Source organism: Sinocyclocheilus grahami, unplaced genomic scaffold, assembly GCF_001515645.1.
Source record: "Sinocyclocheilus grahami isolate Dianchi unplaced genomic scaffold, SAMN03320097.WGS_v1.1 scaffold257.1, whole genome shotgun sequence".
Lineage (NCBI taxonomy): Eukaryota > Metazoa > Chordata > Actinopteri > Cypriniformes > Cyprinidae > Sinocyclocheilus > Sinocyclocheilus grahami.
The window spans coordinates 1,991,108-2,012,643 of NW_015505436.1; the positions used below are offsets into that span (position 1 = coordinate 1,991,108).

The 21,536-nt window shown below is 37.2% G+C and overlaps 1 protein-coding gene across 1 annotated transcript in view; it reads right to left on the reverse strand.

Annotated features, from left to right (window-relative positions):
• LOC107598848 (OTU domain-containing protein 7A-like) overlaps positions 1–21,536 on the reverse strand; it is an 84,940-nt gene that overhangs the window by 7,294 nt on the left and 56,110 nt on the right. The window contains exons 5-10 of the mRNA XM_016290290.1: positions 20,354–20,572; positions 18,674–18,775; positions 18,388–18,515; positions 11,879–11,991; positions 7,923–8,050; positions 7,111–7,260 (exon numbers count right to left, since the gene is read on the reverse strand). Of these exons, the coding sequence (XP_016145776.1) occupies positions 7,111–7,260; positions 7,923–8,050; positions 11,879–11,991; positions 18,388–18,515; positions 18,674–18,775; positions 20,354–20,572 (840 nt within the window). The remainder of the gene's footprint in view (positions 1–7,110; positions 7,261–7,922; positions 8,051–11,878; positions 11,992–18,387; positions 18,516–18,673; positions 18,776–20,353; positions 20,573–21,536) is intronic.

The window sequence follows — 21,536 nt, forward strand, 5'->3', positions numbered from 1 at the left end:
ATCTGGATGTTTTTACCCAAGCTTGGCATGAGTTGGTCATGGCACAAGAAGGTTTTTTATTCTTTCAAGATGAAACTTTAAAAGCTGCCTGCCGAATGCCAAAGAAAATAGAGGTCTTCGTAAACCTGGACAGGCGTGTCTTAAAATAGCAACGCACATTTCCTATTGGTTGACTGGTGTCATATAAAGTGTAACCACAAAAAAATGAAGGTGCATTAAAGAAGTGCTAGCATGGCACGTCACAGGGAAACCATTCAGTATGTCTGCCACGGACAGGAAAATCTCAGGGGAAAAATACTTCAAAAGGGCCCTAAATCACCAAAAGAGATTAAAATCAGTGACATATTACCAATTACCCTGTGGTTAAAAAAATATGACAAGTGGAAAAAGAGAAAAGTTGATGAAAGATATTTGACCACATCTTGCTCTCCTTGACAAATATTTTCAGCTAACGACTAATCTTAAGGAACAGGGAAACGTTTTGCTATCTTTATATCGACCAACTGATGATTTCATGAAAACAGCTTAATAAAGGGACTAAACTTTATTAAGTGAGAGATTTTAATTACAAAAAAGGCAAAAATGTTTCTGTGAGCTGTAGAGTTATAGCAAATACAATTAGCTTAATAGAGCTGTGTCCGGAACCGCTCCCTGTCCCCTATGTAGTGCACTATATCGTGTGTCGGCCATTTTGTAGTGCTGTCTGAATTCTGAGTGAATGACTTCATTCCTTAAGTATGAAAAAAATACTTAATTCCCTACATTTATTCATTACTGTATACCCACAAAGCACTTTGATTTCGAGTGTACAACCAATGTACACTCGCTGAAGCACTATTTCCCACAATCCAATGCGTAGAACCAACCAGCAGGAAGAGTGTGAATGAGAGATGCCGTTTACATCTTTCATGTTTTACTAATTTACTGAGGTGGCATTGTTGTTATAACTTACAAAAGATGATAGAGATGTTATGATAATTTGGTGGATGAGTCATCAATATTTTTGCTCTGCTTTTGTAGATGAGAAAGACTAAAATTTAAATGTGCAAATATGCTAAAATCAAATTATTTTAGTAACGTTTAGAAGTACACCAATATATAGATGTTAGCTTCAAAGCTAGCATACATCGAAAGCCACAAGTGAAAAATTTCACGGGTCTTTTGACACAACTCTCTCTCTCTAACTCTCACACACACACACACACACACACAAAAGAGTCTCAGTGTTCTCGGGAAACCGCTGGCACCTGAACACACACGCTGGGCAGACGGGCACTCCCTGGCAGACCCGAGCGGAAGATCCGGGGGGGAGGGGGTATCACCCACCAAGACAGCCACACAGAGACAGACTCTCCGTCGGGAAGTGGAAGAAGGGAGGTAGGGGTTTGGGAGGAGCAGATTAGGGCCTAAACCACATGCAGTGGTTGGCTTGGACTGATCTGCCCTAAATGGCAGAGGCCAAGTGGTTCTTTAGGGATGGAGAGAGAGAGAGAGAAAGCGGGTAAGAAAAGATTTAGGGGAAATGAGTCAGAGGGAGATGCCTTATTGTGTGAATGTGTGCATTTGTGTAAAGGAGTGGTAAATGTGTATATGGGGCCTCATGGCACTAACCGTCTCCAGACACATGGCAACAGATTACCTCATTCAGCTCAGAGGAAACCAAGGCAAGTGTTCCTTCACCTCACTGCATAGCATGAGCAGTGATTCCCAACTAGATGTATTTTCTAGATTTTGGGTCATTGAATACATAGGACGTTTAAAGTTGCTGATCGTTTAAAAAAAACGAATTGTGATCAATCTAGTCATTTTCCTTTAATGATTTTTCTTTCTGTTTAAGAAAAAAAAATAGTATGTGTAGAGTACGTTGTCAGTTTGTATGGATGAGACCTATACAACTTGCGTGTGATTTTTCATACTTGTGGAATGATGATTGTTTCATTTCACCATACAACATAACTTTTATAAATAAATTTGTTATTAGGTCATTCATAAGGAAAGTTTCTAACCTGTCAAAACTGCCTCAGGTCTTATGAACCTACTTGGTTAGTCAGTCAATTGTGTTTAGTTTAAAAGTATAAGATAAATATATAATATAAAATAAAGTATAATATAATATAATATAATGACACATTTCTAAAAAAGGTAATCCCCCAGTTTCCTGTGGATAAATTACACACTTCACAGAAAGGTGGAGGTATTCCAGACGGGAGTGTGCAAGGTGTTTTTCTTTTATTTTCCGAGTATTCAGTTATTCATATCCTGGAGAAATATAACTACAGTGAAGGCCTCTTATCTGTCAACAATCCACTGCTTCAAACCGACCACATGCTTTTGGGGTCAATGAGTACGTGAGGGTATGCGAGGAGGTTTCCTGCGGTTAACAGAAGGACAGCGCGCCATCTAGCGGGATAAACACTCAACCAATGGTTCTCTATGTCACCCAGACATGTTATTTACATAAATTACAGACAATGCTGTCTATATTCAATTTTATGGCACAAAATATGGTGGATCAAATACGCTCTTTAGAGAGTTATTTATTGTCAAACTAACATGTGACTTGGGCTAGTTGTCAGACTTTTTACTTTTTTCTAACGAACATTTCTCAGGGTTGGTTCATTTCTGTTTTGACTATAAATTTTTTAATTTTTTTTTTACCGTTATTACAGGGCATGTTTTCACAATATATGGGGCAAGTTGTCATAATGGAACCTTCCAAAAAACAGACTATTATATGAATTTTGCTTGAATTCTGAATGGTATAACAAATATAAAACACAATATGAAAAAAACGGCAAAATTCAAAGTAAAAGAAAAAAACAATTTGTTTTAGAGCTTTTTCTTTTTTCTTTTTCACAAGACCTAAAACATGTGAAAACTTAACCTGACAAAAAAATCAAATTTATTCTGATTTAAAGCGTTTTTGAACACATTTGTGTAATTAGATTTTGGACTTGACAGTTAAAGAAATATAGCCCATGTGACAACTAGCCCCGATGTCCCATTAGATTTTTGATGGTGTCCAAAGGTCTCATGCCACAGGCAAGGTTTTGCTCATCCTTGCAAACACTGCAGTGTGTGTGTGTGTATATGTGAAGAGAACAGCTTGTACTGTACTGACAGCTTCAGTGTGTCAGTGAAACAGGGGTTGGAGAGAGAGAGAGAGATAAGCATGCGTGGATCTCTGCCTGCATTCCCATTCAGCCCTAGACAACATCAGCCTCTTGTGTGTTGTTTTACCTCACGCTCAAACTGGCACCACTGCAGTGAACCGACAGACTTCTGAGGGGGTGGGGCACATTATAGTGCACATTACACTCTACTGTACAGATCGCAAGATAGACCATAATGGTCTAGAACAGAGGCTCTAATTCAGACAGACAGCTAATAATGCCCTTAACTGGGAGCCAGACTCTCTGGGAGAGTCTCAAACAGTATATTAAACCGTATAATTCCTTATTTTTTCCCTCTCTCTCAATCTCTAATCGACTGGAGTCTAACACATGTGCTTTTAATAATTGATCAAAGGTAATTAGATTTCAGGTCTGCATTATTCATTTAGCATTAGAAGTCCATTTTTGCAAAAAAATCTAGATAATGGAATGAATGAACCAGCAAACAAAATAATTACACTTCAGGGTTATACACGTATTCAGAATTGGATACTAATATGCTTTTCATACTAATTCTAAAGTATGCAGTATACAAAATGTGCAGAGTATGCCAATTTTCAATATGCATGGAATACCTGAAGTTCAAGAGTGATCAATGAACCTGAAGTAATACTACATGGGAATTTCAACATTAGATTATGTAAAAAAAAAAATTCAATTTGTTATAATATAATATAATATAAATTAATGTTAATGATATCCAGTATGACACATTTAAAAAAAGGTTGATAAGCCACCAATTTCCTCTATAGATAAGCTATAGATAAATTCCATATAAAATGGAGGTATTCCATCTGTACACACAAAAAATAAATAAAAACATAAATAAATATAAATACAAAAATCTCCCCATCAAGTGAATTAAACAAGAAAAATAAAATTTATATTAGTCACGCATTAAAAATAAATAGATAATTATTTTCTTTATTTTCATCACATAAATGGATGATTTCTATACTATTTTGTATAAAAAATATTTAAAAAATCAATTAATTAAATGCTAAAAAACTGCATTTAGGCACCACATCACAACATTATAAAGTGCATTTTTAAAACTGGATATTTTTTTAAAGATTACATTTAACAGTGTTATTATTCATGTTTTGATGATTAAATTTAATTGAGTGTTGTATGATGGCAAAGGTAATCTAAATGTAAAAATATGTGAATTAAATTAAAGCTGCAGTCCGTAACTTTGTTTGGTTAAAAATGATCCGAAATCAATACATAACCAACCAGTGTTCAAAACTATCGCCTCACTTTAGCCCGATTCACAATGGTTATCTTATAATAATGTTTTCTAATTTGAGTGGTACAGGTAGGTTTTCGCGGGAAATTCGAGCATGCTGTCACATCATTACGTCACGTCTGTAAACATATAGAAGTTGTCCCGGCTACTAGGCTATCGCATGTGAGGATCCTGCAGGTGGAGGATAGTTTATAGCCTTTTCTCACAGCAGCTGGAATAATTAAATGTATCATTTTGATGGCGGATTGTAATCCAGAAAGGATTATGTGTTTATGAAACACATGTGAATGAAATTAAATTATTTTCCAGTTTTAAATGTGCTTCTGATTACAGATAGCCTGGGATTACACAAGATTTGTATTTTAAAGACAACCAGTTCGAAGGGAGCATAATTAGCTTTTTGGGTTAAAAGAATTTCTTAATATGAAATTCGAATGGTATGACAATTAGAGATTAGACTGTACAGAAATTGAAATCTGAGGCAATGCTGATGTTGTTAACATTAATAATTTGAGAATAAAGTATAACAATAATAATAATTTGCACGGTTTGATGTAATATGAGCTAAGTGATCGTTAGATTTGATAACTAAAAGCAGACTCCCCTTGTTTTGTGTGAACCCTTGGTATTTCTAACTGACAGATCCTATGATCTGAGTGGTCTGTTAGGTTTATATTCAGTGAGCATATCTGCTATGTATTTAGGTCCTAGGCCATTGAGTGATTTATAAATGAGTAAAAGTACTTTAAAATCAATCCTAAATATAACTGGAAGCCAGTGTAAGGACCTAAGGACTGGTGTAATATGCTCAGATTTTCTGGTTCTAGTCAGAATTCTGGCAGCAGCGTTCTGGATGAGCTGCAGCTGTCTAATGGTCTTCTTGGGAAGGCCGGTGAGGAGACCATTACAATAGTCCACCCTGCTGGTGATAAAGGCATGAACCAGTTTCTCCAAGTCTTGACTGGAAACAAAACCTCTAATTCTTGCAATGTTTTTGAGATGATAGTATGCTGATTTAGTTACTGCTTTGACATGACCACTGAAACTAAGGTCTGTCTCCAGAATCACACCAAGATTCCTGACTTGATTTTTAGTTGTTAGACCCCTAGAGTCAAGGTATGCATTCACCTTGAGAACTTCATCTTTGTTTCCAAATGCAATGACTTCAGTTTTTTCCTTGTTTAACTGAAGAAAGTTCTCGCACATCCAACTGTTAATTTCATCAATGCATTGGCAGAGGGAGTCAATGGGGCTGTAGTCATTTGGAGATAAGGCTAGGTAAATCTGGGTATCATCTGCATAGCTGTGATAGGCGATTTGGTTCTTTCTCATTATTTGACTAGGCTAAACAAGAGCGGTGCAAGAATTGAGCCTTGTGGAACTCTGCATGTCATGGACGTCCACTTAGACTTATGCTCCCCTATACTCACATAATAACCTCTCAGTGAATATCCACACCGGTGCGGTGACTGACTGCCACACATACTCCTCAAAACATTAGATTCATCCGCACTGGAGCCGTGCTGGTGCACAACGCACACAAGCTAGATAATTCCACAAACAGCAGCAATTGCAGGTTTTCAAACAGAGATGGCGACAAAGAGGCAAAACTTATGGACTGCAGCTTTAAAGGTACAGTAGGAGATCTAGGAAAATGCTAACTTTAGCCTGATAGCACTGAAAGCGAACGTCCCACCCTCCCTGCAATCCCTGTCCAAAGTCACGCCCCCTGAACGCACATACGCTCACAGACCAGAATACCAGAGACAACATTACAACAATAGGCTACAGCGGTTCCCAATTCCATTTCTCACGCCCCCCTGTGTAGGGAGCATGTCAATCGGAACAGTTCATGCACGTAGGTCACTTCTAACGAGCTGGTTATCTGAATTGGGTGTGTTAACTAAGCCAGACATGCAAAATATGCAGAGCGGGGAGGAGCGAGGACTGTAACTGGGAACCGCGTTGGGTTACATCATGTGTCATTCACTGGTGAGAAAACTTTATTATACAGTTAGTAAAAGTACTACAATACCAGGAAGGAAGATCGGGTTGTTGATGTTTGTCTGCCATTCTCGCTCTGTCTGCACAGCGTGCGTAAACGTGCTGATGACGTATCCTGTCTGCGCGAACCGGGTGCACAGAGGTATGCTAATACATACCTTGACAGGCAGGTAGGAAAGCCAATTAAAACGCTCGGACCGAGCGTTTTGTTTGGACAAACATTTCTTGGTCCTACGCCTTTCACAGAATGTATAAATACAGATAAATACATTCAGACCTCTTAACTTAATGATTGCTATTGGGATGTGAAGAGACTTTCAACCAGCATAACAAAAAATGTTTCTGAAGACAATCACCTATTGCACCTTTAAATATCCAATATCAATACGGATACTGTTTTTATGCTATTTCTCCAGATGCTTCATTTTGTTGTCTAAGAGTTGACTAAGTGGCTTGTATTTACTTCAATATCTGTCTATCTATATCTAAAACAGATTTTAAATAAGTTTTGGGTACTAAATTATTGCCGGTAAAACTATTTAATCTACTTAGCATTCCTCTCCTAAAGCATCTGACTGGAATTAACAGCAAAACCTTTACAGCCTACATAAATTAGACAGTTACTTAACCCCGGCTGTATCATCATGTTATGTGATTGTTTGATTCAGTCTGCTGTGTGTCTACCTTGCTCTCTCTGTTGGTCTCTCTGCTCCATGGACACCAGGGCAGAGAAGTGGGCTTGGTCGTAGGCCAGCACCAGTGGGGAACAGTGACAGCGGTTTGGAGGCACCTCCAATGGCAGGTACAGCCCTCCAAAGGGAATGGGTGCAAAAGCTGCAAGATAAGAACAACAAATGGTTAATTTGTCTGTATGACACTTAAATGAATCTATTATAAAAAGTTAAAGAATAAATTTATACTAAAATTTTCATTGACATTGGTGGAATTGAATCTTAAAGAAATAATTCATCTAAAAAAAAAAAACATGGCTAATCTTCCCCTCCAGTGGATCATCTTTGGGTCAGTCCGAATTTGTGAATGAATCATTTAGAATCTTGAATTGATTCATTGAAATGTTTTGAAAGTTTATGTGAAAGTTTCTCACATACAACTTCCATATGGATTCAGAAGACTGGCAATATATTGGTCAACTCAAATGTTCTGCTTTGTGTCAGTTTTGAAGTATGCACGCTGAAGTTTGTAACAAAGTCATGGTTTGGAATGACATGAGGGTGAGTAATGACAGAATTTTAATTTGTAATCCTTTAAAAGCATTCAAGCATGTAATTACAGTCACACAAAGTTGAGTTATCAGGTCTTTAATAACTCTTGATAACAGCTTTAATTGGTTTTCAACTAGAAAATAAAGTTGTTTGCCATTGAAATAGGGTTTAAATAGAAAACACTATGAAGCCCTCTAGTGGTATAAATAAAAAACTGCACATTTTCTAGCTGGTAAAGCAAATTTGGTTGAGCTGTTGGATTGTGAGTCTTACCTTCCCCTCCAGAATCTCTGAGCATAGTGTCAGCAATCACCACGATAGGTCTTCTCAGAACATGGGCCAGAACAAACACATGGAACTCCTCCAAACTCTCGTAAACCGGGTCTTCTGAGTTATCCACCCTTTAGGAGGCACACATACACTTACAGTGACATAGTTGACAAACAATATGATTCTTTGTTTATTGGTGCAAGTAAGAAAATTAAACCAAGGTACAGCAGCTTCCAATTTACCATAATGGTATGTCTAAAGATTGACAACTGATTCAAGTGAGCTTTAGACTTGACCTGGCTGGCTATATAAAACTGCATAAGAATTTGAAGGAGAAAATTTGGATAATCATATTTTCTAAATCCATTATTATAATGAACTACACCTCCATTCAGAATGGACACACTTCTCTAGCTTACTGCATATGCCTACTACTTTTTTTAAAATACCATGCAAAGCATGCTTAGGATGTGAAAAATGCGTATTTGAAAAAAACAAAAAATAATAGAAATGGAATTGTATGTTTTTAAAAAACAGTTACTCATTTCAAGCACTTTATCAGTACTAACCACCAAACCACACACACTCATACTGTGGGTGGCGAAACATCTACGCTGCCATCAGAAAACAAGTAATAACATAACAATATAACACCTCATACCGCATATTCAATAACATAACAACATAACATATTGTACCTAATTATGTCATGAAAACATTTAAAAAGTATCAAATTTAAATATATCACCTACAGTATTGATGCTGGAGTTAAAGGGATAGTTCACCAAAAAAATAAAATTCTGTCATAAATTACTCACCCTCATTTCGTTCCAAACCAGTAAGACCTTCGTTCATCTTTGGAACACAAATTAAGATATTTTTGATGAAATCCGAGTGCTTTCCGACCAGAGAGCAACACAACTACCATGTTCAAGGCCCAGACAGGTAGTAAGGACATCATTAAAATAGTCCTGACATCAGTGGTTCAACTGTAATTTTATGAAGCTATGAGAATACTTTTTGTGCGCAAAGAAAACAAAAATAAATGTATTCAACAATTTCTTCTCTTTCGTATCAGTGTTTGGCACACGTTCATGACAGTACCACGACGAAGAGAAGAAATTGTTGAATAAAGTCATTATTTTTGTTTTCTTTGCATACAGAATGGACTATTTTAATGATGTCCTTACCTTTCTGGACCTTGTCAGTTGCATTGCTGTCTATGCAGGGTCAGAAAGCTCTCGGATTTCATCAAAAATATCTTAATTTGTGTTCTGAAGATGAACAAAGGTCTTAGGGGTTTGGAACGACCTGAAGGTGAGCAATTAATGACAGATTTTTCATTTTTGGGTGAACTATCCCTTTAAAATGAAAGCGTCTGACATATTTGTCATATTGTAAGAGTCCAGCATAATAAAAACCTTCCTTTTTCCATTGTGGCAATGCAGCCAAACACATAAAAAGCTTTTTAAAAGGCAAACCTCTCCAACTAATATCCTTCATGCACAGTACCATCACTAACTGGATTATTCTTCATCATGCAGAGTCATTTCAATGTTTTTTTTGTTTTTTTTACACAAGTCAAATAAGGAACCAGTTCATATTTAGCTAACTATTATGAGAGTAGACAGAACTGTGATCGCTCTGAGAAAAACAGGAAGCTATATATTTTCCAATCCAGAAGACTCTGAGGCATGACCAGAGACCTGGCGGTTGATGCTTTCACTTCAAGTCAGCGTTACTTCAGAAGGCAGATTAAAGGTAAGGGGTAAGTTTCCTCCTGAAGCAAGATTTGGTCGAAACTCTTTCGACCACAGCGCTTCAGTTAACACTACTGAGAGGAGAAACCAAACCAAACTGCTGTCTGCCAGCGCAGAGTTTCCACTACGCTGATCTGTGACCTGAGATCAACTGTACTGGTTGACACGCTCAGTTAAAGGTGAAATAACTTCTGCAGCACTAGCGTCACCAAATGGAACTGCAAAACTATGGACTGTTTTCAAACAGGTTACCCAAACACTCCTCCTGTCTGCCATTGGTCGAACAAAAATTCCAAATGCATGCTATTGGTTGAACCAGTGTTGCTATGCTGGGCTGGTCGGAATACTCACTATTAAAAGTTACACTTTTGAGAAGAATCGGCCTACAAGTGGTTTACTTATAGTTGTCTCTGCATGTGAAACTGAGAAAGGAAAAAATATTTTAACAATGAAAAAGCACACACTTCATATTTAAGGTGAGTGTTTCCAGTTCCGTGGTTATGGATTTGAAGGACAAATTTCAGAAAAATCTGAATCACTTTCTAAATCCACTATGATTCTTTCAGAACTATGGGTATTCATGAAGAAATACTTGCGTACTGTTTCTGTATACTACATTACACAGTATATACTGGATGCTACTTTTAAAATAAAAACAGTATGTGTAACAATAATAAGCAGTGATAAATGCTTCAAACATTAGCATGCTACTTTGTTATTATCTTGGAAATTGAATGGTTCACCCATAACATTTCTCACTTTCATGTCGTTCCAAACCTGCATGACTTTATTTCTTCTATAGAACAAAAAAGGAGATATTTTGAAGAATGTTGAGGTCCAAAAAACACTGGACCACTGCTGTTATCATTGACTAAAACGAAATATTTTTGTTAATGGAAATAAAATAATAAAATAAAAGAAACAATAAAATGCAAATACTGGATTTAAAAAAAACTTCAACTAAATGAAGATTAGAAATGTTGCCTCAGCAACTAACTGGAATACGTTGAAGTACTAACATTAGTAAGTGAAACAAAACAAACACTAGTAAAAATGACATATACAAATATAAAAAATGAAACATGAATTAAATAAAAATTAAAACTAAAATATAAAGATAAAATCTAATTCAAAATGTTAATAAAAACTATAATAGTACATAAATAATATTAAAGTAACACTGCATTGGACCCTATTGACTTCACACAGGCTTGGAAAGACATGAGGCTCAGTAAATGATAATAGAATTAGGATTTTTGGTGAACTATATCTTCAATAATTTTGAATTTTAAACAATACATATTTAAAATTATTTCACCCCAAATTCCCATTTGTGTTAAAAATAAATAAATAAACGATTTTTAAAGCCTTTTTAAAGATGATTAAGAAATTAAGGCTGATATTACCTTTGGTTCATTTCTCCCACTAGAAATGGGAGGCACATATTTATATTGTGCCTTGTGGGACGCATTGTGGGACGCAGCGTTCCACACATTTAGAAAATGTACATACTGTGCACAGTATACATACTGCAGAAAGAGTAGCAGTATGAAGCTAAAAAAATAACGTAACACTCAAACCACTGCCACCAGGTGGCTGTGTCACACATTTAAATAAACACAAAGTGATTTTTCAACCACAAAATAAGCTCAACTTCACTGCATTCTTCTCCATGCATTATAACAGTCCCCTATATAGCAAAAGAAGGTTATTGATGGGTTCTTTGTGTTTTGTCTAATGGCATAGTGTCCATCTAAAGGTCACGAGTTAAGAGGTTACTGGATGGAGTTACTCTCTAGTGGCCTCTAATGGCAGTGCATAGTGAGCGGGTCTGTGGGAACCGTAGCTGGGCGTATTGGGACACTCCATAGTTTGTCATTAGTTTTGAGTGCATTATATCCAAACTTTGAACTTTAAAGTGGAAATTATTACACATCACCTATGACATACTGGTTAATGCCTTAAAAAATGTACATACATATACATAGTAACGTATGTATGAGTATGTTATAATGAGTAAACGTGTGTAGGAGCATTTTATGTAAATTGTACTATTGTTGTAAATGGTTACACAATTTGCATAAGAGGAAGTGTTTGTAGTTAAACATCTATACAGTAGGTGGGAATGGAAAGACAACCGAATGTGACATAACAAGATGTAACTGTCTATATATGTGAGGGTGTGTGGGTGAGCATTACCCTCCGCTGGAGTTGCCGTTCTTGCTAAAGTGTGTGCGTGGCTCACTGGAGGCCAGCTTCAGCAATTCGTTCCACTCTCTCTCCCATTCCTCCTCGGTGTACACCAGCCCCGACTACAGAGAGAATATATCGCTGATTTACAACATTTCCCACAACATTACTTGTAACATTTTCACTTGACATTCCACTGGAGATGTCCCATTTTATATCCATCACACCCATCAAAACCGCCTGTTCTCAGATTATAAATTAATACTTCATGTTTATTAAAAACCAATCACTCAAGATATACAAAGCATTAAATATATAATAATATAATATTAATAATTAATTTATATAGAATGTTTTTAAATGTTATTTTTATATCAAATTAAATATTTAATATTTTTTATAATTTAAAAATATAAATAAATATAATTTTATACAATTTTATAATTCATTTATAATTAAATCATTTTACATTTAATAATAAATGATGACATTTTTAATTAATACTCTTTTTACTATTTTTTGTAGGTATATTATGCATATTTTATAGACATATTTGTATTTATACTGTGTTGTAGAAAGACAGATAGATTACTGCTATGTCCTAGAAGAAAAATGGTTATTTGAAAAATATAGACAATTTATATTAATTGAATTGTATTATTAAAATTTGCATTATTTTTATAATCTTAATTAAATTGTGTACATATTTATTATAATTTTTTTTATTATTAATATAATTTTTTAGTCATTTTCTGTATTTATATTATGCATAATATTTGGAAAAATTTAATAAATTATTTACAAAATTATTGGAATTTTTAAATATAATTTCCTATTTTACATAGGCTACATAGAAATGGCTAAATGATTAAATGGAATACAGTTATACAATGTTTTCTCTCAGTGGTGACAATACTGACTAAGCTAAAAATAAGTTTGACAACATTCTATAGTCTCATTGCTAAATTTGTCATTTGGCAGTTCGCATAATTTTTGCATTTGTAGGCGTTGATACACATACAGCAAGTTAAAACATTTTGTTAGTAAATGGAGGAGGAGGTTGCGCAAACGTAAGCGAAAACCTCTGAACGTATTTAACAAATACATTTCTTTTTCCTCTGCACATGCAGTTTTGTTCAGGTTTATAGTCTGTTTTATTTCAATGGCATCAATATGCACAAGTTCTATAGGAAACACACCCACTCGTTCGCTCTCCTTCACCTCTCTTTTTTTCCACTTCATCCACACCCACTCGTTTCTTACAGCTTTAATCACTGATACTCGTTCAGCAGAAGCTGATTTAAGAGCTCCGGGCCTTCATTACAATGAAAACAGTGCAGCTAATAAAGAATTCAAGGATTTGCTATCGATCACACTGCTGATTTCCTGTCCTCCGGTATGCTGTTACAGCAATAAGCTCTTACGCTAAAAGCTGTGCAGGAAATACACAAGCTAATCTGCAGAAGTGTTTATGGGGAGAACCATTATGTACTGCAGGCTAATGTTTACGCTTTACAACTACACTCTTGGCAGACAGATTCTTACCAAACTACTTTACAAACTAGGAAGTGCATATATTGTGCTTGTAACATCTAAGTAGGCACCAAAAGAAACAAATCAAGGACTAAAAAGAAACATGCCTGTGTAAACACAAACCAAACTACAGCTAACACCATATTAGCATAACATGCACTGCTGTGTAGTTTAACTAAACAAAAAAAGTGGTAAGGATAGTTTTAATATGTAAATAAATAATATGTAAATCAATTAAAACAGTATGTTTGAGACCTTGTCTATTACTAACATAGTAGCAAAAACTTTTTTGGCTAGTTACAACATTTTAAATTGCAATAAATAAAATAGATCAAATCTTTTTAGTAATTGATTTATTTCCTTAATTGCGTTAAAGTAGGCAGCTAAGAAGACAAATTCAGGACTAAAAAGAAACATGCATAAACGCAAACCAAAACTACCATAAACACAATATTAGCATAATATGCATTGCTGATATTTCCTATTTAGTACAGTGAGGAAATCGGTAGTTTATCTATGAAAAAAAAAAGTTAAAGGTACTTAGTGGTAGTATGTTTTGAAGATTAAATATATAAAAATGATATTTTTGGTATGTTTGAAGAATTGTGTAACAGATGCTAACATGCTAAACAGATGCTAAAACTTACTAGGCTAATTACAAAATGGCGAAAAATTTGTTCAAGGAAGTTTATTACATTTCTACTCTTACATCTGTCGATCATCATAACAGAAACGTCTCGGTTAAGTATGTAACCCTCGTTCCCTGAAGGAGGGAACGGAGACGTCACGTCAGTGACCGACGAACTGAGATCTCGCTTCGAGAGACCAATCTACTTTGAGTGTAAACTAAACGAGCCAATGCACATTGGCATGCGATAATTGCATCCAACAGCTGCTCGTCACGGCACGAGAATAAGTAGGCAGCAGGTGTAACGTATATTCAGGTTTTCACTGATGAGCCGAGCCAGTGACGTGGTACAGCGGCCATGGCGACGGGACATGACGTCTCCGTTCACTCCTTCAGGGAACGAGGGTTACATGCGTAACCGAGACGATCCCTTTCAGTCGGTCACTCCGAGTCACGTCGGTGACCGACGAACTGCGATCTCTGCCAAAGCGCCATGGATACTGCCCCTTCCAGCGCCGCTAGTAAGTAGGGCTGGGCAAAAAAATAATCGATTTTCCGATTAATAATTTTTTTAAATGACGTCGATTCGATATCTATTCTCAAAAGCCGCGAACCGATCTTTTCCAGTATTTATTTCAGCACACATTTAAAACAAGATCTGATTAACATGAATCTTATCATTAGTCTTCTCCACTAGATGTCACCCTTATTTACCTTGCGCGATGTTACAACAGAAATCCTGTCATTCATTCAGCGCTTATCATGGCCATACGCGCAATTCGCAATGCTCAGGTGAAATGCTATAGTAATATTATAAATCTGCGGAAGCATTTGATATCACGCATAAGGCGCCATGATTTCCGCAATGAATGAATGGCGGATGGTGCGGCGCACTTTTTTGTTTACTACACACATACTAAAGCGCGAATTACATTCTACTGTCAGAATATATTACTATTTAGCAGTCTTAAGACTCAATGCTACTACTGCTAATACATATTAATAAATCTTTATTTTTAAAGGAATAATCACGTTTTCTTTTTAATTTTAACAGTAAAAGTAAAGTTGTTGTGCCGCACTTTGTTTGCCAAAAAATAAAAGGGTTTAATTTTAATTTGATTAGGATCAATTAAATTTATGTTTTATGCCTTCATCTGATTACCAGAAAATTAAGAACATTTTATTGGGCCCTATTATTGTTTTAAAAAGGACCCTATACAAAAAAAGAATAGGTTTAAAATAGCCGTGTGGTTCTTAATTTCTTTTTATTAATTCACCATTTGTAAACTGATGTTTACTCTTCATTTTTTAGAAATATCAATAACATTTGTATTAAAACTATATTCACTGAATGTAATCAAAAAAATTGAGAATCGAATCGAATCGAGAGCTTGTGAATCGAAATCGAATCGGGACATCTGAATCGACACCCAGCCCCACTAGTAAGCCACCTGGTCCCCCCCCCCCACAGGGATTACGTGGAGAGAGTCTATTACTGTTGTTCCACTAGACCCATACAGTAAGACCTATTGGATAACACTGGGAAAGTGTACCCTTTCCAGGGACGCTGCGGAATCCACATCCTGCCCGCAGGGAGGTATAATGTGGAGATTACACATATGGACTGGGCATTAAGGGCAGTACAACATATGGAATGTCTCTGAGGTGGCTCCGGCCCAGTTAGGAGGGAGACAACACCGTCAGGAATTGCAGGGACGGCAGAGCGGAGTCTGCCAAGGGAAAGACACGGGCTCACCAAGAGGTGAGCCGTACCGTGGAAGAATACACACATGGGATCACTGTGGGGATCACAACATATGGACAACTAGCCTCGAGAGTACTGGGTTAGGGCGAGGAGGATTTAGTCTCCTCATGCCCCTCAGGAACCTGATGATCAGATCGTGCTTTCCCAAAGACTCACCATCTACAGGATCGTGATGTGTGGCAATTGCGGCAACATACACTTTTAGGATGGAGGGAGACAGCCTTCGCTCCAACCCCTCCTGGAGGAAAGAAAGCACTGCTCTGATCGAGCATCCCTGGGGGTCTTCCCGGTGAGAAGAGCACCATTCAATGAACAGGTATAGGCACGCCTCTTGGAGGGTGCTCTTGCTGAAGTGATGGTGTCTACTACCGCCTGGGGTAGATCACCTAGGACCTAGTGAAAAAATTGGCATGTGTTGGGGGCTGAAAACCAGCCCTGGCCACCCTAAGATACCAATCATCTAACCTCGACGGTTCGGGACACGGTGGCTGTTTCCACTCGAGAAAGCATAGCCGTCAATTCTGGGTCAGGCTCGGTCAACGCTACTCTCCCCGAAGGTGGCAACGCAGCCGAGTCCTCATCCCTAGACTCCAACTCACCCTCCGATGCCGCAATCAACATCTGGTCATCCGGAGGAGCACCGAATGAAACGGCCGGCCGAGGAGTGGGGGGCCCACGGAGATTTACTCGGCAGGTTTGCCCCCACTGTAATCCTCAGGTTACCCTGCCTATTCACCGAAGTAGCCCTCTTCTGCGGAACAGAAGAGGAACTAGATTGGGGCATAGGTAAGGGGACTTCACCCCTCTCGAGGTATCGGAGTCTCAACCGCAACAGTGACAGCATGACTCATCCACGAAGGCTGCTTCAGCATGCTCAATGCCCAAACACGTAATGCAAAGATCGTGACTGTCATCCTGCGCCAGGTAACGACCACACCCAGAAACGCACGGGTGAAACGGCATCTTTAGAGAAGTGCACCGTCGTCTTTACAAAGACGCACCCATGAATGCTCTTTAAGGGAAATTTGCTCTTTAGTGCTGAAGCGCACAGGGGAACCACTGCTGCCACGCCGTCACACCAACACTCCGAGAAGCTCCTCCCTGAGCACTCGTAGCTCGTCAGTCTCTCACGAATATGACAAGTAGAGCAGAACAGTCAACAACCACTCGGCTCCGAAGCGAAAAGCTAAATATGTGTTGCACCTGCTGCCTACTTCTGCTAGTGCCGTGACGAGCAGCAGCTGGGTGCAATTATCACATGCCAATGTGCATTGGCTCGTTTAGTTTACGCTCAAAGTCGATTGGTCTCTCGAAGCGAGATCCCAGTTCGTCGGTCACTGACGTAACTCGGAGTGACCGACAGAAAGGGAACAGAAGGAAAATGATAACGGTGAATATTAATGCTAATTCATTTCCTTTAATACAGTTTTCATGATTGCATGTGACATGGATTTGAATACTTGGGATTGGGAATAAGTGTACGTTGGGCTATACATAGAGTGTTTGTGTCAAATGTAATCTTCAGCATAGTATAGGCTACGCATACTGTACATGCGCAGCCAGATTTTTCTTGCACATGCAAATTTTTTTTGTGCCATTACCATAGTTTGTCCACAAAGTGGCGACACTGGCCCCTTGTTTCACAGTAAAAAATGAAACGAATGAGACGAAACAACAACTGGAGACGCAACAATAATAGATGCACGTGTTAATGTGTACTTGTGTGAGTGGATTTAGAGATACATTTGGAAGCTTGTTTCCGCCACTGAATAAAAAAAAAAAAAGGTAATTTACCTCGCAATTCTGACTTTTTTCTCACAATTGCATATATTTCTCAGTAGTGCACGATATAAATTCGGAATTCTGACTTTATTTTTCAGAATTATGAGATATATCTGGACCGATAGTCTTGTGGTTAATTTGCTTAATTAACCTTGTGGTATATAGATATATAGCGTAACTGTGCTCGCAGTGACCCGAGCTCGATTCCCGTCTTAAGGTCCTTTCTGACCCCATTCCCCTATCTCCACCCAATGTTTTCCTGTCTGCTCTCTACTGTCCTATCCAATAAAGGCATAAAAGCCCATAAATATAATTTAAAAAGTAGAAAAGAATTGTAAGAAGAGATATAAACTCGCAATTGTGAGTTAAGTCAAAATTTGAGGGAAAAAAATACTGGCTATTTTCTTACAACTGCGAGTTTATATCTCACAATTCTGACTTTGTAACTTGCAATTCCATGTTATAAAGTCACAATTGTGAGAAAAAAAAGTCAGAATTGTAAGATAAAGAATTGCAATTACCTTTTTTTTTTTTTTTTCAGTGGCGGAAATGGGCTTCCATAGTTACACGCAACTGCAGTTTAAAAGAGCACAAAGTCACTTTTATCGCTCATTACATGTGGAGATCTAGAAATCTAGACCAAGATTATTAAAGGACCAATATTAAACTTTTTAGTGCACACGTGTTGAACACCTGTGTTCATGTGTACTATCAGATGGAGTACATATTGAAAGGCTAAGTGTTTGGCTGTACAGATACACGAAGCATTCGTGCCAGAACTTAAGTATATTTTAGGTGTTAGTTGCCAACCTCTTTGTTCTGTTGAGTCTGTTGCCACCTCCACCTCCTCTTCAGAGCTTCTCTCTCTGCTCCGCTCTTCATCATGGCATACAGACTCTTCCGCAGCACCAGATCCCGGTCATGGAAGCCCCACATCCCTGGAAACACGGATAGCCAGACACACGACACCATATTATTCAGAAACATACAACGGTGAAGTGATTCTATTTAAAGGAACTGAATGGTTCTCTTTTTTCCAGGTGTTCATGCAATACATGTGACAAGTGTGCATGAGCGTGAATTCTGAAAGTCTCACCTAAAGAAGCTGCATGCAGAAGACAGTTGCCGTCTCCTGTTGTCGCTAACGGTAGTAGCTTCTTACAGCTGGTGCACATGGTGGACCACCAATTTAAACGGCCTACAGAACGGTTTAAACACAATAATTTAAGTCAAACATGGACTAATACACATCACCCAACATCCCATCATGCTCTCATATCTAAAATCAACCTTTAAAAGTTTCTAGTCATACAGCCAATTATCTTTATTTAATCATCACAGGCACTGTTTGGTGGTTTGTGATTGTCCTAGTGTTGGTCGATTGTGAGTTTTCTGTTCATTTTGGGTCCTGAATCCAAAATACATATTTGTTTAGCTTAGTTATAATGCATAGCTCACTAAGCATCGCTTTTTCTGGCATGCAGTGGAAGAATAAGCGGTCCTCTGCAGCTCTGGGCCCTGAGGCGTTTTGAACTGGGCATTGACCATTCGCCCACTCTTTTCTCTGGAGCTGGTGAAGCTCACCGTGGATGAACGTCAGTGCCTCCACCCTCAGCCCCTCTGCCCTCCCTTGGGATAGGGTCTTCCTCCCACAATCCAAAAGCATTTCCAAAGCCCTGAGGCCATGTCCAACCTGTTAACATTTCGCTATAGTATTTTGCTTGCACAGGCTGGAAATGCGTCCTTGCAATACTTGATCTTTTGTTAATTAATGTTCTAGTTTAAAACACGTGCCAATTTTTTTAAGCTTTGAGTTTATATGGTTTTGTACCACTTTCAGCAAAAGATTCAATTTAATAACACATCTTAATCAATCAATCAATCAATCAATAACAATTCAAGGCATTTTTTAAAATACTACATTTAAATATAATAATAATAATTATTATTATTATTATAAATAATTATAAATATAATAATAATAATTATTATTATTATAAATAATTATAAATGTATAATAATAATAATACATTTAATTTAAGTTCTAAACAAACAAATAAATAAATGATAGTCAAATCATTGACTGTTATTATAATTACAATCTTCAGAATTTATTTTGTGTTTCACTAAAAAATGTTTTAAAGGATGTCAGAATCTGTATCCTCTGAATGACATATCCTTTAAATCTTAAATATATATATATATTTATTTTTATATAAAAATAAATAAAAATTCAAGGTACATTTTTTAAATACTAAATTTAAATTTAATAATAATAATAATAAATTAAAACTATAATTATAAATGAACAATAACAATAATACATTTTATTTAAATTATAATTAATAATAATTATTATTGTTATTATTATTATTATTATTATAGAATAAAAAATAATGTAAGTTTTAAATAAATAAATAAAGTAAGTCAAGTCATTGCCTCATATTGTAATTACAATCTAAAATATATATATATGTAAAGCATGTCAGAATTGTATCTGATTTATCTGATTAATTTAAATGTTGGTGTTATTGCGCTTTTTTGTATAGGAAGTGCAAGTCTGTGTTTATGGCTAGGTTTTCCTGTTGATCCAAGATGAGAAATTAGATGAATTCTGTCACTGTTGTATTGCATTGACTCTAGCAGTCGAGTTGGTTTTATGCAATCTAAGCTGACATTAGTACTGATCATAAATCTGTGTTTATCATCACTGCAGTGAAGGGCTAGGCCTGGGATTCACTCTGCCGCTGATCTGAGAGCAGCGTTTGGGGCTCACCGGCCTGCTCCAGGGCCACCATGGTGGATTGCTCAATGAGGTCACGCTCAATGAAGCTGCGGAAGTCCTCGCTGTACACGCTCAGGTCGGGCAGCTGGAATGTGTAGATGGGCATCTCCAGGGGGAACTGCTCCCTGGCACAATCCCCTGACACCTGCAGCCGGGCCAGAGACATGATGGCAGAACTGGCATGGGAAATGCCCCGGGACAGACGCTTCTCTGGAAGAAAGAGAGAGCGAGGAAAGAAAAAACTAATTATTCATACATATTTCAAACAAATGTACTTTCTTAATAAATGTTCCTCTGGGTTTTTAATGATTATGAATCATTACCGCACAATAAGACAATCAATCAATCAATTTTTGTTTTTTAAACAAGAAAATATGCTAATTATTAAAAACATTTTCCTAATTTAAAAAAAAAACAATTATTAAATTTTGGTAAATGTTATAACTTTCTCAACCTTTACTTCTTTTGCTTCTGATATAACAAAGTCCACATGGGCAGGGAAAATAATATAAACCAATAATATTTTTTTCAGGAGTACCTTTCAGGATCCAACCAAATCCAAGCAAAATGAAATCCAGTTAGGCCTGGGCGATAAAATGGTATCGATATTTATCGACAGTACACCTTCGATAACGATATAATAAATGTTTGATATAGTGCACGATATAGGCACGTGCTATGAGTGACGCAGACAGCACACACAAACACGAACACATGCTGAATTGAGTGCTATGCCTGCCTCTGATGAGGAGATTGTGAATAAAAAAATGTATATTAGTCGAATTTAAAATACACATTTGCATTTGAATGTTAGGAGTGCGTGAGGGAGCGTCATCAGTGGTGCGCGAGATGCGGTGATAATGATGTAAGTGACGTTGTTGCAGTTTTGTTAGTCTAGCCCACGAGATGCGCCGCTGCTGTGTTATGCATTCAAAATATTAGAGAAATATAGAAGCTCAATGCGGAGAAGATCTTGATTAGGTGAAAACCGAAACCAAGCCATTCACATAGACACATTTATGCAGACGAATATGCTTATTCCGTGCATTTTTAGACAGACAAATATGACTGCTGCACTCGCGTCTCACACAAGAGATGTAGCCATGCAAAGTTAAAACCGTTTAAACTTTTAGAAAACATGTCACGAACTTGTGGAGGTTTATTCCTTTTCACT